The sequence below is a fragment of the Pongo pygmaeus genome, chromosome 9 (assembly GCF_028885625.2).
Source record: "Pongo pygmaeus isolate AG05252 chromosome 9, NHGRI_mPonPyg2-v2.0_pri, whole genome shotgun sequence".
Taxonomy (NCBI): domain Eukaryota; kingdom Metazoa; phylum Chordata; class Mammalia; order Primates; family Hominidae; genus Pongo; species Pongo pygmaeus.
Window position 1 is genome coordinate 21110258 of NC_072382.2, and position 24724 is coordinate 21134981.

The 24724-nt window shown below is 35.6% G+C and overlaps 1 protein-coding gene across 45 annotated transcripts in view; it reads left to right on the forward strand.

The window, feature by feature from the left end:
- Positions 1-24724, forward strand: part of PHF21A (PHD finger protein 21A) — a 194287-nt gene that overhangs the window by 27469 nt on the left and 142094 nt on the right. For 25 of the 45 annotated variants that reach the window (XR_010127558.1, XM_063670940.1, XM_054440429.2 and 22 more), the window contains 5 exons: positions 1755-1795; positions 3426-3537; positions 9388-9524; positions 14513-14545; positions 16903-16968. Coding sequence is in view for 43 of the 45 variants with exons in the window: in XM_063670940.1 (XP_063527010.1) it covers positions 9471-9524; positions 14513-14545; positions 16903-16968 (153 nt within the window). In the remaining 2 variants the exon portion in view is untranslated. Of the gene's footprint in view, positions 1-1754; positions 1796-3425; positions 3538-9387; positions 9525-14512; positions 14546-16902; positions 16969-24724 lie in introns of those variants that run through there. The other 20 variants (XM_054440444.2, XM_054440430.2, XM_054440449.2 and 17 more) reach the window with 2 other exon arrangements.

A 24724-nucleotide genomic window follows, 5' to 3' on the forward strand; every position in this document is an offset into this window, starting at 1 on the left:
ACAGAAGTTCTTAATTTTAATTTTGTCCAATTTATCAGTCTTTTCCTTTTTACTATATTTTAAAATGGTAATATTTTACTTCCTAATCAACAACTTGGATGAAAACAGTTCCAGAAAGTCATTCATTTAACAAATAATGCTGCTGGAAATCGATGCATAAGAAATTATCCCCAGCCTAAAATAGCTAACATGAAAGCCCTAATAGGGAAGATAAGCCCTCAACAGACAGCTTAAGTGTCTGTTTAGTCAATTCATTGACTTAACAAACATTTATTGAGCATTTACTATGTGCCTGGTACTGTTTGAGGCAACCTTTTGAGTGGCACAGAGTCCTATAGATATCAGTAGTGTTAAGAATCCACTTTTAAATAACTGCATTGTTCTACAGATTGTTGCATGATTTCTTTTTTGGTTGGGAGTCATCCTAACCTTGGTGATTAAAATTGTTATTTGCATGGGCCTGAGAACTTTAAAAAGGACAGCTGCTAAAGAAAAGGCAGAATAGAATAGCACATTGACTTTTTTTGGAAATGAGTGCTAACTGCATGAACTGGGGCCCTTTTAAATAATTTTATCGTATGTTTGGTATAACTGTACGTGGTTAAACAAAGATTTACAATCTGGGAGACATGAAGCTCTTTTGAAATATTCCCTGAGGCAATGAGACACTATTGGAGTGATATCAGTCAACAAACACCATACTTAAGGCAAAAGGAAGACAGGTAGTTTTAGAGCATAGCATAGTGGAGTTTAAATAATTTAATACTAAAATATTAAGGGAAAAGTTTTAATTTTTGTTTCCTAATATTGGATCGGGATCCCAAAACCTAAATTTTCTTTCTGGCTTCATCACTGATTAGATATGTGGCATAGAAACAAATAGCTTTTGTGTATGTGGTTTACAATCTAAAGTGGTAAGATGTGGCCAGGCACAGTGGCTCACACCTGTAATCCCAGCACTTTGGGAGGTTGAGGCGGGGAGGATTGCTTGAGCCCAGGGGTTTGATACCAGCTTGGGCAACACAGTGAGGCGTGACTTTACAAAAAAATAAAGTAATAGCCAGGCATGGTGGCACACTTGAAGTCCTAGCTATTCAGGAGGCTGAGGTGGGAGGATTGCTTGAGCCTAGGAGGTTGAGGCTGCAGTGAGCTGTGATTGTGCCACGGCACTTGAGCCTGGACAACAGATTAAGACTTTGTTTCAAAAAAAAAAAAAAGGTGAGTCACATCTAAGAATGTGAAAAAAAGTTTAATTAAAATTCTGACTATACATTGTTATAAAATGCTGTGATTTTAAAGCCTTATATAAGGCAAATACATTTCAAGATTAATTGAAAAGAATGCCTTTTATGAGGACCAAACTAAGAACTAGTGATGTTAGCTTAATTTGTTAATGTAAAACAACTGACAGTAGAGGTCATTTGTTGGGGATGAAGGAGTAAGTTGTATGTTATTTAAATGAGGTGCATTTCATTTCTATGTGTCTCTTACGAAAGGAAAATTATCAACTACTTACTTTTCCTTGTCTTGAAAAACTATGGAAAAGTAGCAATTTAACTGCTCTTGAGTTCTTTTCTTTGCTGTAAAAGTTACCTATTGCTTCTTTTTTTCTTTTGGGTTTTAAAACTTCGGAAACTTTTGTGTGTTTTGTTTTTTCTTATTAAAATCAGTAATGTTTGAGTCTTCAGCTTTTAACAACATGTCATAAATATGTGTGTGTTGTCTAATTCCATTTTCCCGTTCTTCTGTTATAGGGGGCTAGAGAGCTGAAGGAGAGCCAGTTTCCCCAAAATTGGTAAGTACTTTCACTAGTTAGACATAGTATGCCTGATCCTGATGCTAGCTGGATAATTATTCAAATATTGTGATTTTTTTTTTTTTTTTTTTTTTTTTTGCAAATAGGCTCTCTCTCAGAAATGGGGCTTTGCTATTTGCACTAAGTGGAAATGAATTGTCTAATTTCACGTAGCTATACTTCAAATGCATTTGTGTTTCTGCTAATACAGCTAGGCCTGCATGTTCCACAATTCGATAAACTGTTAAAATGTAAAAGTCCCGTTTTCCAAAAATGTCCTTAATGTAATGGTTCCGGTTGAGAATTCAAACATCAAGAAATTCAAAAGTTCAGATTCCCAGCCAGGCCCAGTGGTGTGTGCCTATAGCGCCAGTTACTCAGGAAGCTGAGGCAGGAGGATGGCTTGAGCCAATTCAAGTCGTCCAGCTTGAAGCTGGCAACAAAACAAGAACCTCATCTCTTAAAAAAAGATTAAGATTCCTATAATGTTTTGTGTTACTTAATATGCTGTTATATTTGATGGCCTTAGTATATGTGCAAAATGGCTTAGGTTAATTTAACTGTGGAAACTTGACTTTGAAATTTGGGACTCGTGTTTATTTACATTCTTAAACTTAATATTGGATTAGTTAGCCTCATGTCTGATAGTAAATTTTTAGCATGTGTTGTTTTATATAATTCTTCAAAAGGAAAAAGAGAGAAAAAGAGAGAGAGAGAAATGTAATTGTGGGGCATACCGGCAAAGATTTTTTCCTAATATCTACTTTGATAGATTTTTTTTAACAGCTCTTCATCATTCTTAAACATTTCTTTGAATGCACAGGGCAATCTAGTGAGTAGCCATCAAATAAATATTAACTTTATTAGGAGAGTGTGTATTATGAAAAAAATTACACTCAAATAAGATAGCTGGAATAGGGTAGTCATCTAGTGCAAGACTACTCCTTTTTAAAAAAATCTTTAAATCCTCTCTCAAATAGTAATTAACTTGGTGGGTGGAGTAGATATAGTAGATATTTGGCCAAGGTTTCCTTTTGATAGTTTATGGTGCTTGTGGTGTCTCTTTTCCTTTTGGGGACGGGATTTGAACATGTTTCATGGAGGCACTTGAACTAGTTAATCCTTGCATTTACTACCTTTTTATTCTACTTGCCTTTCTCTCATTAAACCTTTTAAAATAAATAATCAAGATCCTATAGCTCTTTACTTTGACATGGGATAGAATCTTAGAGAAGGGACATTAACCCATTTATACCAGAGGTTGCAAATTTTTTTTTGTGAAAAATCAGACCTTGGCAATGAACTTGAGCAGTAGGATATAAATAACTCCCACAAGCTTAGTGTTCCAATAATGGAACACTAGGTATAAATGGGTTAAGGGCCTTCTCCTCCAATATTTTACCTTGTGTGGCAGTTTCTTCTAGATCCCTTACAGGTTGTTATTCAGGTACATATTGAATACCACATTTTACAAAAATGTAGCTCATTTTCTATAATGTATTCTGAGGAATTCTACTTCCACAAAAAATAAATATTATTGAGGTGGGGTGGGGGTGGGAAAAGGGTTCTGTGGTCAAGTAATTTGGGAAATGCTGCATTAAACAAAGTTAAACAGGTTTCTTTACTGCAGGACTTCTCAGAACCTTTAATATGCTAATGTGCATTGTGAATCTCCAAGAGGGGGATATGATATGCAGCATTCTTGAATACTTCTAATGACAGGGAGCCCACTACCTCATAAGGTAACCCATTCCTTTTTTGTACAACTCTTATCCTTAGTTCTTCCTTTTCCTTATATTGATCTGAAATCTATCTCCCATAACTTCCACTTCTATTAAGTATTTATTGGTTATGCTGAGACTACCACACCCACTTGCGTTATCCTTTCTGTGGTATATATTTGTAAGATTCTGGCCAGGCTTGTCTGGACAGTTTTTTTTAAAAAATAGTCATTAAATATTAATAACATTCTGGTAAATGTGACAACTAGTTCTAAAACCTTGGCCTCATTGTCACTATGCTCTCATACCCTACTCCCCAACCTCCTCCATTTTCAATTTCTGTGTATTTTAAAATTTACTTAGTTTTCCTTTTGTTGGATGTGATTGGGATAATTTAGTAGACATGCTTGATTTTTGTGAAGAAAGTTAGGAAATAGAAGAATGTGTGTATTCAGACAGGCTGGACCCCAGGAAGCAGAGGTAGAAACTGTATATTGGGCTGAGCACTGATGATGGTAGGGAGGGGTCCAGGACACTACAAAGACTTGTGAAGGAGGGTGCTATGGGGAACCCTGGTCTGGCCCAAGGCACATAATAGCAGTGGAGGTATGACCTGCGTAGAGATTCCTTTTTTAAAAACTGAGGACCCGCCCCCTACCCCCTCCAAAACAAATAGAGGTTAGAAAGATATTTTATAGTCACATACATTCAGACATTTAGATATCATAAATGTAATGATATGTATGCATATATATTTTTTGATTTAATAGGAAACAACATTATTATATATAATTTAATAGTATAGAAACATCTAACTAGCTAAGGAGGTCAACAGCTGTCACACCAGAATTTTAACATAGCAACCTTACCAGATTCAGAGGGTTCGCCTCTAAAATCAGGGTTGCCAAGCTCTTTGTGCAGTAGTATTTTCTGTTCACCTGTGGAGTGTCATAAAAGAAACACTGATGAAAATAAATCAAGATGTGTTGAAAATTTGCTAAATGATAAGAAAATAGACATTACATTATGTTTTTTAATGTTGTCATTTGTATTGATTCATGTTAATAAATGTTAAAGTTTTTAATAAATAGTATTAAAAGATTTTTATTATTTTTAGCATTCATGGTAATTTTAGCACTACCACTAATAAAGATATTATTTTATCTACCTACATGTTAGATACACAGTAGGAAGTATTTTGTACAAATTGAAACCTGATATTCAAATATTAAGCATGGTACAAGAAGTAAAGATACGTAGATGACTGTCAAGACCTACTTTTTCCTATTTAAAAAAATGAATTAAACCTACTTTAAACATTGTGTCTGAGAATATAGATAAAAAGCAGAGGAATTTCACACCAAATAAATGCATGGTATAGAGAACATGGAGTTGTCCTTTTTAGGGACACTTTGGGGGCACACTGTGTCATGGACTTATTGTTAGTTAAAGAAATGTTGGTTGATGAGTCAAGTTTTGATTGGAAAAAGGTTTCTGTCAACTCAGTAACAGCAAAATATTTCTTAGCAGTAAAATCGGAGTTATAGCTTTCCTACGAGTTATTAGAATCGTAATGAAAGACCTGCAGGTCACATATCTTCAAGCAGAAGTATACCCAGAGAAATAGTTAGAAGAACCTCCATAGAGAATTTGAGAACAGAAAAACCTACAGTCTTCTAGATATATACTATGTAGAGAAGTTCTATTAAAAAGTCTGTATAGAGAAAAGAATTAAGTGTATTAAAACTATCATAAAACTTTACAGTTTGCAAAGGGCTTTTCATATAATTTTGCCTTATTTAAACCACAACAGTGTTATGAAGTAGGTGATATTGTTTCCATTTTCCTGATTTACAAGCAAACAAACAGACAAACCCCGAGGATGAGAGTAGTCACACAGTGAGTAAGTAGAATTAGCGTTTTTTGTTTTTTGGGATGATGAGTGTGCTTTCCAGATACCATGGCTGACCTTTTTAGTGGGATTTGATTATTGTGTTTGTTTGTTTGGTTTGTGTGTTTGGTTTTTATGTTTTGTTGTTGTTGTTGTTGTTATTGGAAAGTTAGAGGCCATTAGGTATCAGAATGGTTTGACGTGTACACTTTGGAAGATTGCAAATGCTAATATTTTGGGCTAGGCAAGTGGCCTTGCTGATAGTGACTTGTGGAGCTGTTGGATGGTGAGAGTCACTCATTATGGTGGAATGCAGTGTGTTACCATCTTGTGAGTCTGATGGTATTCACCTTGCAGCAACTGATTTGTTATTTATAACTTGTTAGAATTGGTTAAAATATGTTAAATCATCTTTTAAAAATGTAGCAAATAATTCTTTTGATGCTATAAACTGCCTCCCAGTGGTATTCAGATGATGACTGCATGAGATGTCCAAGACCTCAAAATATTTTTTCAGCTGGGTGCAGTGGCTCACACCTGTAATCCCACACTTTGGGAGGCTGAAGGTGGATGGGTCACTTTAGCCCAGGAGCTCAAGACCAGCCCGGGCAACATGGCGAAACCCTGTCACTACAAAAAAATACAAAAATTAGCCAGGTGTGGTGGGGCACACCCGTAGTCACAGCTACTCAAGAGGCTGAGGCAGGAGGATCACTTGAGCCCAGCAAGTTGAGGCTGCAGTGAGCCGTGATTGCACCACTGCACTTTAGCCTGGGTGACACAGTGAGACCCTGTCTCAGGAAAAAAAATTTTTTCAAAAGATTCAGCATATATTCGTGACCAGCCTGGGCAACACATGAGACCCCTTCTCTACAAGAAAAAATAAAATTAAAAAAAACAAGATTCAACATGTACCTGCCTTGTTTTTGTAAACTATAAATACATGTCTGTAATTTGTTTCTTTCCACACAGACCAGTCTCTTAAAATTACTATCCAGAAAGAGATCTTTCTGAAGAAAAGAAAAAGAATTTCAAATGAATCTTCTAATCCTTCATATGTTTTTCTACAACTAGTCCAAACTTTTTTAACCCTTTCAGTTTTATTTTGAAATAAAATGAGTAATTGGCATTTAGAGTCCTTGCTGAATAAAACTTCATGCCTTTGTGTATCTCTGAGAAGCAGACAACAATCTGATGGAGAAAGTAAAAGCCATCAGCTCCTCATTAACTTGAGTTGCAGGCTTATTATTGTGCGAGGCACTCTGACATTAATAGTCTTCAGGTTAAACCCTGGTTTCAACTTTTTCTTTTCCTGAGCATTTTGTTTGATAGTATAACATTTTCTGATGCTTTATCTACAAATCCTTGGTTAATGTCTTCTTGTTTAAAAAGATGTGCATTTTTTATGGAAAATTTTGAAAATATCAATACCCCAAAACAAGGAAAGTAAATAAGTGACAGTGCTACTACCTAGAGATAACCATCAGCAAATTGCGAAGTGGCACCTGACACAAATTCTAGACAGCTCAGAGTATTATTATTTTATAGGTCTTCAGTTTGATAGACAAAGCATATAATCTTAGTTATATTTCTGTGTCTTAATTGAAGATGGAAGTTTTTCATGTTTGTTGGTCATTCTTATTTCTTTTGTAAATTGTTTTTTCATAGATTTTTGTTGTCAGTTTTTGAGGGCCCTAAATATATAAACTGTATTAGCCCTTTGTTATGTATAATGTTAAGTTCTTTGTGTTTTAACCTGCCATTCATTTCCAGAGTTTATGTGAATTGAGTTGACTATGGTTTTATGTTACTGTCAGTAGAATGAAGTATGAATATTTGAAAAATACCCCTTCAACTTCAAAGTGATTCTTGACAAAAATTATAAGGAATCATTTTGGACACATTTTCTGGTAGAGCCTTGTAAAATTAAAACCAAGTGTTGTTTTCAAGAAGAACTGTAATACATAAGTCAGGAATTTGAGTGGGGAGATTATTTTGTTATTTAAAATTAAAGTGGTTGTGTAGTTTTAACTTTAGTATTACAGGTAGAGTAAGCTTACATGATAACAAAAATCTTGGTCTTAGTGACTTAATGATTCTAATATTTATTGATTGATTGGTTATCATTCCAAATATTTTAAAAGACAGTAGCTAAAACTACCCAGATTTGTTCACCATAGTATGTCTCCCTTTCTAAATTGTTAATATCTCCCTTAAATATACTGCCTTTTAAAATGTTTTGGTTAACATTATCATTATACAGTAAACTTTTCCTATCCTTTGCAAATGTGAATTGAAAGGAATTTTGCACTTTTGGAATTTATTCTTTTTTAGGTTTGAGTATTTTGATGTTATATAATCTAGTATATAAGCCCTGAGAGAGAGATTTCTGCTGATGTTTTATGCCTAATGAGAATAAGCAAATATGTTGAAAACTCATATTCACAAGACTATATTCCCTAGTTAATGATTCCATTATAACTCTGTTAAACCAGTTTTCAAAGGACTCTTAGAAAACTTAGGTTGAATATAGACTTTACCCATAGGTAAATAATATTTAGAAATATGAAGATCATGAATCTTATTGTATTGGTTTAAGGAGTAGTGGTTCCTCTAACTTTCTGATTGTTCCCTTCCCCAATTTATATGAATGCTAAAAAGCTGCTCTAGCTACAAGCTTTATAGGTGCAAAGAAAAAAAGAAATTTGAAGTAAAATTTAAATTTATTCAGGCAAAAACAGACTTTGGCTTTGACAGAGTACCTAAAATCATGTCTAAGGCCACATTCAAGAAAATAAAAAAACAATAAAGGATAAATTAGCCATCGAAATAATTTAAATTAGAGTAGTGATGATTGGGGGAGATAGGAAGGTCAAGCTGGGTGTCACATTGACAGATTTAGACTTTTGACATTATCTCCACATGCCATTATATGTATAGTCAAAGAGATGACTGGCAAGCTTGAAAAAAGATGATTTTCATTGTAAAGCTGGACATGTGTTCCATTACTAGACTACCTCATATTACACACGATAGATACATTTTAAAATATCCACATCCTAACTTTGTGGATAGCACAGTTATATTGCATTGTATTTGTCTGTTTTGAGTATTAATTTGTTAAATGTAAATGTTTAAGTTATACCAGAATTTCCCCATTTTGAGTTTCTCTGTTTTTTATATAGAGTAAGAACCCATCCAAATAAAACTACCCTGGCATTCGTTAACCTCCGAGAAACCCTGAACTCTCCAGTCCACTCTGTGTGAAGTTTAAAAATGTATGATTTTGGCTCGGCGCAGTGGCTCACGCCTGTAATCCCAGCACTTTGGGAGGCTGAGATGGGCGGATCACGAGGTCAGGAGATCAAGACCATCCTGGCTAACACGGTGAAACCCCGTCTCTATTAAAAATATAAAAAAAATGAGCCGGGCGTAGTGGCAGGCGCCTGTAGTCCCAGCTGCTTGGGAGGCTGAGGCAGGAGAATGGCGTGAACCTGGGAGGCAGAGCTTGCAGTGAGCTGAGATCGCACCACTGCACTCCAGCCTGGGCGACACAGCGAGACTCCATCTCAAAAAAAAAAAAAAAAAAAAAAAAAAAAAAGTATGATTCTGTTGTTATATGTCTCTTTCTGAGGACAGTATGTCCTGGATGGTTATAGTCTCATTGAAGGCAGAAGTGGTCTTACTCAGCTCTGTATCCTCAGTATGTAGTGATTAACACAGTGCTGAGCATGTAGTGGGTGCTTAGATGTTTCCATGACCAGATTAAACCCTTTTTTTTGTTTTTCATTTCTTAGTTATTTGAAGTGTTCTTTAGAGAAATACTTGAAGAATTGTTGTGAGGAAAAAAAAAATCTCTTTGGGAAATTTCTTGCCCTGCGTTAGAGAATCAGATATTCTTTTACTAACATAATTTATTTGACATAAATATTATATTTATTCCAAATGTAATGATCCAAAACATTTTATGATCTTTACAGCTGCAGTGAGAAGAGGAGTTTGTTACTTTAAACAGAGGCTGAAGAAACTATAGAATTAGCAGAGAAAGTGGAGAAGGTAGAGGATGGAGTTGCAGACTCTACAGGAGGCTCTTAAAGTGGAAATTCAGGTTCACCAGGTACGTTGTATTATTGGCTTCTCCCACATTGTTGTTAAGTAATGGCTAAGATTAGTAAACAAGTCCATCTCTGGTGTTTAGTATAGTTTTTAATAATCTTTAAGACAATTTTGTCCAAGAGTCATGTCGTTTGCCTTTTATCACTACTTGACAAAGTCACAGATACTGCTTTTAAGAACTTAAAGAAAGTATTCCTGACTTCCTTTCTAGAGAAAAGAACTGAAAAGATTTTTTTCATATACCAAAGGTGTTAACAAAAAAGAAAGAAATCTTTTTTCTGCTTTTTGGTTCATCTGAAGGACTTTATTCATGTGATTTAACTTGCATGTTTTAAATAACAACATGTCTAACTCAACTACCATATGTACTAAAGTTTTTACAGATCATATGACTCAGCTTTATGCGTTGATTCCAATCTTTCTTAAAGAAAATGTGATTATCTTCACAGATGTTTAAATTTCAGATTTCACAATTCTTATATTTTACAAAAAGCTATCTTTATATAATTACATAATTAAAATTTGTTATGTAAACAGAGTACCACTGTTTTATATCTTTCTAGACTTTAGCTGGACATCAGGCCAAAGACGCACATACACATGCATGTATCTAATCCTTGGTACTCAAAAGTGGTAAAGGATGATGCATTGACTACTTTTGAATTTGTAACAATTGGGGATATGGGAGCGGAGAGAAGGATAAGTAAAACTACTTTCTAAAGATGTTTGTTCTTAGGTATAGTTTCCTTTGTTTATCTGAGTAGTCTAAGGTAACATTAACTTTTGAAATCGTTGGGAGAATATCTTGGGCCTTTGGTAACTACTAGATTTGCACATTGCTCAGAATTAGTGTGGGTGAGAACTTAAAGGAAGCTTCAAAAGCACCTGTTCAGAAATCCCTGCTGCTGCTCCGGATCTTGTTAAACTCTTGTTCCGCTGCAGAGTTGGCCCTGTGCACGTGGGCTTCTTTAAGTAGGTAATAAGCTGTGTACTTTTTTTTTTTTTTTAACTTTGCTTCTGTTACTAATTGAGGAGAGCAGAAATTTGTTACAAAAACAAGCTCGTCTTTTTCAGAGTGAAATTGGTTTAACATAGAGGTGTGTTGAATACCCAGTTTGGCTGAATGGCAAGTGATAAAAATTAAATTCACATTTTATTCAAAGCTGACATCATCATAGAATGAGTTTTGGGAGTACAGTAATCAGTCTGAAATTTGTGTGGATCAAGGATAATTTTATGATGTTGTGTGTGATTTTTGGAGTTTTTCCTCCTCTGAAGAAGTATTGAGTTAACATTCTGCTTTAGTTCCTCTTTACAAGATATGAGCAAGTCCCAAATAATCCTTTCTTGTAAGGCTCATGACCTAAATTAATTGAAGTTAATTACTAAATATTTTGTTTCATATTCTGAATTCAAGCATACCAATTTTATAAACATCACAATTATGAAAATACTTAATATTTATTATTCTGTTTTAAATCTAATTAAAATTTTAAATTTACATTTGTTGACTCAAAAGGGATATAGTTCTTAAAGTTATTCTAAACACTCTCTTACTATTCATATTAACTGTCAGCTTTGAGCATAAAATTAATAGCTTTTATATTCATCCTTTATGCAACATTTTGTTTGTGTGATAATAAACATTTATTTATATGTCAATAATATTTTAACAGAGAAAGCATATATTTCACTCCAGTTATATCTGTAATACTTTACTATTTTTGAAAAAATAATTTATATGGTGTCACTTACATAATCATTGATCATGACAAATTGAGGCATGCCAGAAATGACATCAAGGTAGGGGCATTGGTTACTAGGCTGAGACCAAAGCCAGAACATACATTTGACTAAATAGTGGGACAAAAGCCACCCTTTGTTGCATTTCCAGTTAGGGAATGAGATTAGGGCTGAAATTGAGCTTACTGGATAGAAAGTGTGTTCTGAAACTATCTGGTATTGTGTAGTGAAAGCATATTTTTGTTCTTTGTGTTTTCTTTATGAATGGGGAGATAGTTACGAAAGTAGTAATGCACACATAGTTGATGTTCAGTAAATATTTAAATAATAATGTCCTGTGATGTATATCTCATCTTTTTGGGAAAATTGCCTTTTTTCCTCCTCCCTTTTTTGATCTTATTTAGATTTGATGGAAGTCACGTTTAAATTTTCAGGGTATTTACTCCATATGGAATGGAGGATAGTATAAAGCAGAGGTTAGCAAATTTTTTTGTAAAGGGACACACAGTAAAATATTTCTGGCTTTGTGAGTGATTTATGGTTTTTGTCACAACTATGCTCTGCTGTTGCACAGACAAAACAGCCACAGACAATATATAAATGAATGAGTATGACTTTTTTCTATAAAACTTTATTTGCAAAAACAGGTGGCGGGCCAGATTTGGCCTATGGGTTGTTTTGCTTACCTTTGGCGTGAAGTATATCCTCAAGAAATATTGCTGCATTCTGGTGGAAAGTAACCTAACTTTGTTAACACAATGTCAGCTTAAAGTTACTACAGATTTGGATGGTCCAGTAAGTTGCCCAGCTCGTCCTGTCCTACCCCTGATTGTCTAAAATGCAGTTTAACTGCTTATAGATAGAAAAATTGGCTTATTTATTTCCTCTAGAGGTGAAGACTTCATGTGGTTATCAGTGAATTTTTAAATTCCAGTGTCTGGAAGAAAACCTTTTTCAGCTTCTGAAAGGTAACAGCGTAGTAGCCAACCCTCTGGTAACCAAATCAAAAAGGAAAATCAAGAGCTTTTTTCATTGAAGACTGTGGCTAGCATTAATGTAAAAATGTATGTGTATAAAACCTTGTGTTTCAATCCCCTTAAACTCTTGGAATATGTATTGTTTCTATTTTGTAGGTTAAGACTAGGATATAGAAGAGCTACTACCATTAAATATGAAGTCATATAGTGACACATACCTTGTGTATTTGGAGGTCCCATAGTTGGCAACTTCACTTATCTAAAATGTGTCTTAGCATCAGAGAGAAAGACTTTTGATCAATTAGAATAAATGTGTGAAGTGATATACCAAGGATTATACATTTTACTAAAGGAGGGTTTCTTAGATTATTACAACCTGTTCACTCGTCTTTTTAAAATTAGTCCAGTGAGTGTACCAAACAGCAGGTCTGAAACAGCAAATTTGAGCTGGGTTTCAGGGTTGTTAGTATAGTAGCAAGAGCTGGGCATGGTGGCTTACGCCTGTAATCTCAGCTACTCTGGAGGCTGAGGTGGGAGGATTGCTTAAGGTCAGGATTTCGAGATCAGCCTGGATAACATAGTGAGACCTCATCTCTTAAAAAATATATATATATATATATAAAAAGCTGGATATGGTGGTGTGCACCCGTAGTCCCAACTACTTAGGAGGCTAAGGTGGGAAGATTGCTGAAGCCCAGGAGTTGGAGGCTGCAGTGAGCTATGATTGTGCCACTGCACTCCAGCCTGGGTGACAGAACAAGACCCCATCTTTAAAAAACAAAAAACAAAAAAAGAATAGTAGCAAAATGTGCTAGCTGACTACTTGACGTTAAGGAGTGGACTGGAAAACTACAATGTGGATTTAAGAACTTTAAAACATAGTAGTTTGGGACCTTTTTTGTAAGGAACCTATTGTTTATAGTTTAGTATATTAATATAATCATTCCTCTAAGTATCAATAAAAGCTTGATTTTTAAATTTTTTTTCTTCTTTTTAAGAAGTTAGGGTGGGTGGCTCACACCTTAATCTCAGCACTTTGGGAGGCTGAGGCAGGAGGATTCCTTGAGCCTAGGAGTTCAAGACCAGCCTGGGCAACATAACAAGATCCTGTCTCTACAAAAAATTAAAAAATTAACCAGGTGTGCTGGTGTGCACCTGGGGTCCTAGCCACTTGGGAGGCTGAGGTGGAAGGATCACTTAAGCCCAGGAGATTAAGGCTGCAGTGAGCCATGATCACACCACTGTACTCCAGCCTAGGTGACAGAGCAAGACCCTGTCTCAAAAAAAAAAAAAGTAGTTAAATAAATATATAGTATATTTTAGAAAGGTTTTATTTTACAACTAAACAATTTAAAAGTGCCTTGTCACCAAAAGAGAGTGACAAATTCTTCCATTACATGAAAAATTGACTTGGGTAATAGCTTATTCCCAGATACTTTAGGACTTCTGATGCTCTTTTATCCTTCATATTCTTCTGTCTATGGTTATTGTTAACTTTGGGCAGCGATGTTTTTAGAAGTTGGGTTAGATCAAAAGACATTCATTTTTCTTCCTTTCCTTTCCTTTCCTCTTTCCTTTCCTTTCCTCTTTCCTTTCCTTTCCTTTCCATTTGTTTGGGCTTCTGTTTTCCCTAGTAAAGATCTTTTCCATTCAGTATTGGGTAGCACACTCTTTCCCAGAGGAATCGAGTTAGAGTTTTGTATTGTTCCTGCACTTGCTTGTTCTCAAAAACTGAGCATCACTGCCCCACTGAACTTATCCTCCCCTGCACCCAACTCCTTCTTGAGAGAAGATAGTGGCAAAGTCACATGGGACACTAAGCTCCTTCTGTGGTAAGAACCAAACCAATAGACCTGCCAAATCTGTCCTTTGCTCTGTATACAAACAGGCCAGTTTTGTGTGGGGCCAGCTTCTTTCCAGGCCTTGTTTGGGACTCTAGACATTGACAACATTTGAAAGGGATGCTTGGCTTTTGGACCATCCAGCTTGTTTAAATTCCTTTCGGAAGCCACTGTCACCCATCTCTGTCCAGATTTAAAAATCAGGCACTTTTTCATTTCAAATATAAAGTGGTGGTTTGATTTTTTTATTAAAGGAAGTGTCTCCTGAGCCTATTACATGGATCACAGAAGGTTTTAGTCTTTTCTGATTGTGGTGTTGGTCTTTTTTTTGTGTTAACTTAAAATCCTAGATTTTTTGGTCTAAACCTGATTGGCCGTAGGGAGTTAATATGTAAGACTGATGACTCTTTTTCTCTCTTTATTACCAGAAACTGGTTGCTCAAATGAAGCAGGATCCACAGGTAAAACTACTATTGTTATTCATTTAATTGTTAAATTTAAAAATAATTTAAAATAAAATCACCGTAAAATACTTAAATATAGATGGTACTTAACTTTTAAGAATTATTTCATTTCTAATAGCAATTATTTTTAATACGTTGATCTTCAGGGTATAAGGGTTTAGAAAAATTCAGTCATTCTATTTTAATATAGCTATTATTTCATCTTTGTTACTATTATTTTGGTTTTATATTAATTGGTTTGAGTATTTTGGAGAAAAATATTGAGTTAATACTTGTCATATAGCTTAAATTCATTTCCATAAACCCACTTATTCAAAATCAGAGTTTTTGAGGCTTTCTGTCATCCCAGTATTATGAAAAGAGACCCCAAACCATTTTTATTTACTTGGAGTTTATATTATAGAACATTTGAATAGTACTGAATTCTCTGTGTTCAGGGTAAGAATTTTAGAGTATTTTTTAAAAGAAGCATTTTAGAAAATTTTATTTTTGAAAGAACCCTTAAAGGAGGGTTAAAAAGTACCTTATGTTACTTTCTAACAGAAAAGTTAACAGAGAATGTTAACTTTTCTTTAAATTCTCATAGGCATTTTTCACTTAGGCATTTTATTCTCTATTTCTGAAGAGATATTTTCCTAAAAACTTACCCTGTCTTCTGATAATTATATTTATTATTGGGCAGTGTCTCTTTTGTAACCATTAGATACTAGGTCATAAGTATGGAGAGTGTTTATCAAATATCAAATATATCTATATCTGTATCTATATCTATATCTCTATCTATATCTCTATCTATATCTATATCTATATCTCGGTTGATAAACAGTCCATACAGGCTTCACTGTAAAGTAAAATCAAGTTTTTGATTGAAGAATGGTACTGAGGCACATTGATTTTTGGAAGTAAAAAAATAACACTTATCTCTATAAATTGAGAACTCAGGTCTAACTATTGTGTTTTGACTCTGAGAGCTGGCATTGATAGCCCATACTTATTGCTGTTGAATGATCCCACTTCCGTGAGAAACTTCTCCTTTTTTTTCTTCATTTTTTTGGTATATTCACAATTTAAATTGGATTTAGATACAAAAATTAGCCAGGCATGGTGACGGGTGCCTGTAACGCCAGCTACTCAAGAGGCTGAGGCAGGAGAATCACTTGAACCTGGGAGGCAGAGGTTGCAGTGAGCCAAGATCTTGTCACTGCACTCCAGCCTGGGCGACAGAGCGAGACTGCTTCTCAAAATAAATAAATAAATAATAAATTGGATTTAGGGAACCAAGAGGTAGTAGACTTTAGATTAACAGGTCCTTTCCTATTTAATGTGGTAAACTACATTATCAGCAACTGTGAAATGTTACTAGAAACTATCATTTCTGTTATAGTTGGTGATCATGTAACAGAATTGTCTTAACCTGAAGAATCTGAGGTGGGCAGGGCAGTAACTTGTTGGACAACAGGTGTGGGTGATCTCATTGGAGAAGCCTTATGTCAAATACTACACTAATAAAAAAGTCCACACGGAGTAAACCAAACTCAATAGACGAGGAGGATGTGTTCCCTAACCCTGACAGAAGACCAAGCAGGGTAAATTGAAAGAATTGTATGTGAGACAAATCAAGTAAAAGCAGTCTCTCATTAGGGTGGTATTCAGTCTGCTAGTAGGCTGTCCTGCTACATTAAGCATTTGAAAACTTTAATTTTGGAATTTTTTGCCTACTTTAGTAAAAGGCAATCATGCTCTGTGTATCTCATCTAAAATAGTATTCTTTTTTTGATTCCTAGAATTTTAGAACTGAGAAAATGCCCTGGTAGTCAGTGTGTTAATTTGAATGATGTAGTGTTAAGGCAGTTGCAGTACTGACAGCTTTTCAGATCTAGGCTAAAATAACAAATGTACTTTGCTAAATAAGGGAGAGGGCAAGTGGAGAAAAACCTCTTATCTTTGTTGATAATGCTGTAAAGCATGTAGTGTGTGCATACTTATAACCTCCATTTTCCTACTTTTGTGTGATTAGTGGAGCTTTGGGTTTTCTGTCAATGGATACTTTCTATAAAGAATAAGAATATTTTAGTGGACAGGTACTCTTACCGTACAAGATGCTCAAATATAAAACTTGGTGTAATTTAAAACAGTTGCAGAGGAGCTGCTCCTGTTTTGGTGTGAAGAGCCTATATTTAGGATCTGTGCATTAGGTGATGGTATTATGGCCACAGTGTAATGCATGACAGATTTGATTGGCTAAATGCTTCGGGTTGCTTCATCATTTGTAATACAGTATGCATAGTCTTCCTGCTACTATTCTGTTAACAAATGAAATATCTTTCTCACAGATATTTTTTCTTTCCAATCAGAATGCTGACTTAAAGAAACAGCTTCATGAACTCCAAGCCAAAATCACAGCTTTGAGTGAGAAACAGGTAGGGGAAAAGGGGAGGGGGGCATATTTTTAACGTTGTGTTCTAAAGATATGTCTGCTCGAGGCTTCTAAGAGAACTGCTATTTTTCCTCATGTGTGAAAATAAGTGTGGGCAGCCAGACTTGGTTTTAATTTTGTTTGAGCTCTGTTTATCTATTTTTATTTTTGGTTGAAATCAGTCTCTAGAGTATCCCATGGGTATATGTTACTGGCAAATACCTAAAAGCAATGTGGCAGGCTGCCGTTAACTGTGTTAATTAAACTCTATAGTTTACCCATAGGGGATGGGGTAAAGGCAGTTAGTGAGAATAGGTGATAGAGAATCTTGTAGGTGCTGCGTGTACCTTGTTACTTGTCTTAAAGCCTTGAGCTGACATTAAACTTACTGTGGAGAGAATCTTCTTGTAACTAGATTGCACTAAATGTAGGTCTTCCATTCTAAGTATGGTCATGCCTTTATGTTAATCTCTATTAGATATTGACCTACTATTACGTGAAAAAACTTCGGTGAAATCTTATTAGACTTATTCTATATGGGGCAGGAGAAGAACATCTTGCTTTTTTCCAAGGACACCTGGAAAATATTCTTTGGAATTTTTTGTATGATGACCTCCACTTTACCAATTCAGGCAGTGCCTGCCACCAGGTGGAGTGTGGCAATTGATAGAGCTATAAGTAAATGTTTATGGTAATCCCACAAAGCATTTGTTTTCTTGTTTCTTCCCCACCACTCTCCTTCTGGTTAGAAAGAGTGGTTTTCTGTCTTGGAGTAGGTGAATGTATTAATCAAAAGAATAAGGTGATTTGCAGTTGATACTTCATGCCAGTGACATTTTATTGAAGATTTTTGACTAAATAGTTCTCAATAACTGATTTTTATGTTGTTATTTAATGTTATTTAGTGAAATAATAACAATGAGAATAATTTATTTCTGGAGATTTTTTATGGTGTTTCTATTGTGTTTTCATTTAATTGAGGGGAGAAATAAACTTTGAGAATTATGTGGAAGAGATATGAATCATTAATGTTTCAGAATAGAATCATCTTCCAAGCTGAGTGAACAACTGCTTTATATTCTTCCCTCCTATTCTTATGCGTCCCCATCTTGTCTTCTCCACAGACAGGAGGTATTTTAGATTAGGGAATTGCCAAACTAAAATTGGGAGGAGGTGGGATGGTGGAGAACAATTTGTAAGAAAAATATAAACAGAGTTGGTTAGTATGTATTTGGCTCTGAATGTGATTCAGTTCTCTAAAGTCAACATGATGTATGTTAGTGAAAGTGTTCTAGCTTTAGAATTCTGTTAGCGCTGAGCCTCCTTATAGTTTCAGGGTTAGTTTGACAAGACGCCAATGAATGAGTCACATTTGCTGAAAAATTCACGTGTTCCAGCAGGGAAAGAAGGTGAGAACTGATTAGTGGAGTAGGGGTTGGGGGATGCTGTTGCAAAGTTAAGATAAGTTAAGAGTACATTTGGGGAAAGTGGGACAATTTTTAGAAATTTACATCTACTCGAAATTTTTGTTTGTGAGAACTAACATAGATTTGGTTTATTCTGTAACTTTTTATTCTTTAATCTGTTTTCTGTTAGCGACCTTACTGAATAGAAAATTGCAACTATCTATGTTAAGACATTTCATCAAGTGGCAAGCTCTAATTGTTCTCTGAACTAAGTTTGCATTTCTGAAACTGGAATTTTAAAAAATGTCTAACATCAGGAAAACTTTAGGTATACAAAGTAAATAAAACTAGAGTGAGAAACTGAAATCCAGTCCTGCAATTTTTATATTTCCTTAACTGTTAAAACAACCTTCTTGATGGAACAGAAAAATATCATTTTTAGGTAGGCTAATACTTGAAGGAAGCACAGCTGTAAAGTTCAAAATCTTATCCCTCCTCAGACTTATTTTCAACATGTGATATTACTCTTTAGTTTAGAATAGTTTTATTGGCCAGGTGTGGTGGCTCACGCCTGTAATCCCAGCACTTTGGGAGGCCAAGGCGGGCAGATCACCTGAGGTCAGGGGTTCGAGACTAGCCTGGCCAACGTGGCGAAACCCTGTCTCTACTAAAAATACAAAAATTAACCAGGTGTAGTGGCACATGCCAGTAGTCCCAGCTACTTGGGAGGCTGAGGCAGGAGAATTGCTTGAACCCAGGAGGCGGAGGTTGTAGTGAGCCAAGACCATGCCACTGCACTCCAGCCTGGGCGACAGAGCGAGACTCCGTCTCAAAAAAATAAAATAGTTTTATTTTAGAACAGTTTCCTAATGCTATATGCCTTTTTTTTCCCCCCCTCAAAGGAGCCACTCATCCTCTGGCAGAACCTAACCAATTTTCCTTCCACTTTAATAACTAAAATCTGAATTACCTTATCCATATGACTAATATTTTAAGTTAACAGTAATTTTTTGTTAGAAAAATTTAAAATACAGAAAAGTTTGGAGAATAATGGCATATTTCACACTTAACCCCTTGTCATATTTGCTTCCATTCTTTTTCTTTGTGCATTTTTCTGTAATCATTTTTTTCAATATTTATTAGAAAACTTTAATTATACAAATAATGGACTCATATATTCTCTTCTTTTGTTTTATTAAAAAAAAGTTGCATCTGACAACTTTTTTTTTTTTGCATCTGACAAAACCATTGCAGATAGTCACTATTTCTTGCAGTAGACACTAGTTCTTATTCACTGTTGCCACTTCAATCTTTGATACTTACTTAGTTTCTCCCTTAAAACTATGTAATCGTATGCTCCATTTGGGAAAATACAGCCTTTAATGAGCATCCTTCATGGCTAAAACTCAGTGAATTTCACTGAATTCTTGGTTGGAAGGTTCTAGTGCTTTTAAATTGTAACTTGAGATTTCTGAAAGAAACTGGCAGATTTCAAAGTCAGCTTCTTGACCTGCAGGGCTTCAATTTGTGGCTGACAGTTTTAATTCAGAAAATCCCTGACTTGATTGGCTAAATAAATTATATGTTATATAGCCATTAAGATCATGGTTTTGGAAAGTATTTTAATGATACAGGAATGTGCTCTGAAATAATAAGTGAGAGAGTATACACAACTTTATGTGCATTACAGTCTCATTTTTATGTCTATTTTGTGTGTATATGTATGTGGGCGTGTAAATGTATGCAGAAACAGTGTCAGTATAAAATATTGGAAGGTAGTTAAGTTTACAGGTGGTTTATTTTTTCTGTATACTCTTATGTATATTTTCTAAATGCTCCACAATAAATATGTTTCACTTTTAGAATCAGAAATAGACAAGAAATATGATTTAAAAAATTTTTTTAACATCAAGCTCTTGTCTGTTTCAGGCATAGTTCACATTTAAAAATCTAATGACATTCTTCTCATGGTATTAAATATATGAACCACTCTAATCAGAGAATCCAACTTTTTTTTTTTTTTTTGAGACAGGGTCTCGCTCTGTTGCCCAGGCTGGAGTGCAGTGGCGCCGTCTTGGCTCACTGTAAGCTCCGCCTCCCGGGTTCACGCCATTCTCCCACCTCAGACTCCCAAGTAGCTGGGACTACAGGCGCCCACCACCACGCCTGGCCAATTTTTTGTATTTTTAGTAGAGACCGGGTTTCACCATGTTAGCTGGGATGGTCTAGATCTCCTGACCTTGTGATCTGCCCACCTCGGCCTCCCAAAGTGCTGGGATTATAGGCGTGATGTAATGCTGAAGTGTGGAAGCAACTATTAATTTCTTTAACAGGATTCACTCTCATTCTCACTCCCCACACCCTGATATTTTGATAGGCATATGTGGTCTTTTATGGAGCTATTCTGATATGGAGCCAAAGCACTTAGTTGCTGTAGTTCTCTGCTTTCATTTTACTTTCTTGTAGAGGCAATCTTAACATCCCAAAGCTTGTTGCTTGTTACTGTGGTGCTTCAGGGTTAAACCATCATGGTTGCAGCTTTGGTTTCCCCAGCCTGAACAGTTTGCTGCCCTATCTCCCTTTACCTGGTGGCCTCCTGGTGAGGTTTCATGTCATAGCTTAAATGTCACTTCCTCAGAGGAGCTATCCCTGACACTCCTTCCTCTAGTCAAAATCAACTGTTTCTATTATTATCTCACATTGAACCATACTTTTCCTTCATAGTTATTCCATTTAGACATTCAGTTATGAATGACTGAAAACCCAAAATAAGAGTGATGTAAACAGGGAAAACTTAATTTCTCTCTCATCTAAAAGTTCTATAGGTCCCTCTGGGGCTAGGGCTGCGGAGAGTGGTTCCACGGTGTCAGGGAACCCAGGTTCCTCCTATTCTGTTGCTCTGCCATTCTCAGCATGCAGCTTTCACATCGCAGTCCAAAATAGCTGCTCCATCTGGTAAGAAGGGGGAGAAGCAACAAAGAGCAAGCCCTTTATTTTTTAAGGATGTTTACTAGAAGTTGCATGCACCACTTCCAGTTAGATCCCATGGGCCTGAACTTAGTCATATGGCCTCCGCTAGGAGCAAGGAAGTCTGGAAAATGTAGGTAGTTTATTGCTGGTAGTCATGGCCAGATAAAATTCAAGGACTATTACTGAGTAAGAATTGGGAAATAAATACTGGGAATAATTAGCATTTTCTATTACAGTAGCATGTCTGTAGGATTACTATTTTTTAAATATCTGTCTTCCTCATTAGATTGTTAGTTTCAGGAAGGCAGGGAACATGTTTGTTTTATTTGCTTTTTTGTTCCTAGTATAATATTTAGTATAATATTTAACATAGAATATTAACACAGAAGAGGCACTTATATTCTTTAAATGAATTATTTTATCCACCCAATCTTTTGCTCTGCTTATGTTGTAATTTTTTTGTAGAACGGTGTGTCTTGCTTTCTATGCTTTTTAAACCTAACTTATTATGAAAATCTTCTTAGATTTTTGAGTGTTCTTTGAGAACATGATTTTTAACAGCTTTAAATATTAGTGTAATTGGCTATATCATGATTTTTTGAAACTATTCTTCTCTTGATGATAGGGTGTTTCCAGTTTTTTTTTTTTTTTGCTATTATCAATATTGCTTTGATAGATATACCCTTCTATATGAATGCGTGTTTCTCTCTGATTGTCCTAGGAGAAATTCCTAGATGTGTGATGACTGGATGTGTTGGTCACCTATTACCCTAACAATTCTGCATCAGAAACTAGTGTTTTATTGAGTGGCTTTCAACACTGCCGGTACTTATACCTAACTGGTCAAAGATTTGATTATCTCTTTAAGAAAAATAAGCTTGATGAAGTAACTTACACTTTAATAATGTGCCATATTATTATAGGGCATTTTACCTAAGTGTTTATTTTCACACTGGGTCTGTAGGTCATCTGGGGTTCTCCTGATCTAGGGTGTACTTGGCCAGGCACCTCTGCTTCAGTTTGTGGGCTGTCTGAACCTGCCTTCAGGCTGCAGGTTTGGTTAGGTCTACTCTAAATGTGTTTATTCTGAGGCCTTGCATGAAGGGACAGCAGCTACCTGGGGCGTATTCATTTTGTAGTTTACCTAAGAGCACAAGAAGCAGGCCAAACTACTAAAATACATTTTAAGACTCTGCTGGCATCAGGTTTGTTAACATTTCATTAGCCAAAAGAAGCCACATGGCCAAGCCTTGCAAAGTTATATGACAAAGGGTGTGAATGTGTAATTTTAAAACAGAGAGGATATGGAAATTGAAAACAATAATTCATCTACTGCACTTAGTCTGAAGGTATAAAAAAAACTTTTGCTACATCAAAAAAATTTTTTAACCATGTATCTCCAAATAACCCCCAGAAAAGGCTATATCACATTAATAGCATATATTGATAATAAGTGATTTTCCCCAGGAGATACCCTGTCAAACGGGAAAAAAGCACTCTGCTAATTTGGAAGATGTATTGATATGTATTTGATGCTTATCAGGAAGTATATTTTTCAAAGAATTTGCCATTTGTCCATGGCACAAATCTATTGTAGTATTCCATAGAATTATCTTTTAGTTTTGAATTTTGTTATTCTTTCACACCTTCTTCTATTTCTTTTTACTCCTTTTTAGAGATACAGACCCTTCTGTAGTCTTTGATCTTTTCTACAAGTTTCCTTCTCCGACTCTGTTTAAAAATTATAGTCACCAGGCTGGGTGTGGTGGCTCACAGCTATAATCCCAGCATTTTGGGAGGCCGAGATAGGCAGATCACCTGAGGTCAGGAGTTCAAGACCAGCCTGGCCAACATGGCGAAACCCTGTCTCTACTAAAAATACAAAAATTAGCTGGGTGTGGTAGCGGGCACCTGTAGTCCCAGCTGCTCAGGAGGTTGAGGCAGGAGAATTGCTTGAACCCTGGAGGCAGAGGCTGCAGGGAGCCAAGATGGTGCCACTGCACTCCAGCCTGGGCAACAGAGCGAGACTCGTCTCAAAAAAAAAAAAAAAATTATAGTCATCATTTCTTACAGATCTCTTCTACATAATATTAGATGAAATACTTTTCTGGGTTTAGTAAGTTCATCTTGCCATTTATGGAATCATTCTCAATTTTAAATTTGAATATATTTTAATACAAGATTCTGAAGCTTTTGGGAAAGAAGTTTGTGTCCCTCCTATAACTAGTTATGTTTCTGATCTATAGGACAACATAATTTAAGCTAATTAGGTAACAGAAACAAAGGACTGGATACGGATGGGGGAACCAGAAGTTTGATTCTATTCCTGACTCTGTAATAGACTTGTTGATAGATTTTCATTATTGAATAACTTAATATGTCTTTTTCCATATTTGTGGAATGTTTGGATTATGCATTGAGGAGTTAATGCACATGTATCCATTGAGTGCATGGAGTTCTTTTGTAGGTGAGTTCTGTTTAAAAGGAAATTGTTGGCTGTAGTCATGGTGGTTAACTTCATCTCATATGTAACACTTTCATCTTACGTGTAAAGTACTACTTTTCTAAGAAGCTTAGAACATTTCACATTTAACTCAATCACAAGTGCATCATTGTGATACATAAACTGAGGCGTGGACTTTGTGACTTAACCATTATTGTATAATTTATCAGTATCAGATTCAATACTAGAATCCAGATTGCTGTACTCTTCATTCAGTTTTATTTAGTAACTCTGTAGACCTTTATCTATCAAATATTTTTTGAAACAGGACATTAGGCAAAATAATTACATTGCCTTTAGGCCTCATTACCTTGGAGTCAAATAAGTAAGTTAGATCCTATAGTCCTTGTGTTGGTTACCTGATATATGACTATCTCCAGCCTCTTAATACCAGTTACCATAAAATGTTACCCTCCGTGGTTCACAGCCAAACTAGTGTGATTCGCACATCACATTGGAATTTAAAATTGTTGTCTTAGAAATCTTTTCATTGTGATGGAAACCTGACTTTATCCAGAGCTTAGGAATTTCCTAAGATTTAGTCTAGTTCATCCCTCCTGTGTAATATTTATGTGAAGCCATTGGTCCAATTGTTTGTTGAGTTTATTGCCACTTGTGTACATCAAAGGACATCAGCTCCTCATTTTCGTCAAATACAGGAAATGTAATATTTCACATTTCTCCTGGTGAAATCCTATTGGCTTATATTCAGCCAAGATGAGATGAAGGAAAGGCTCAGAAATAACTGGCTGCAAGTATGAAAGTTCTGAAGATCGAGAGGTTGTATATGTGTAGTGTGACTGTGGTTCCCAGTGCTGTATTATCTGCTCTCCTTTTTACCTGTCTTCTTGGAGTGTGATTGTGTCTGTTGCTGCTAGTTG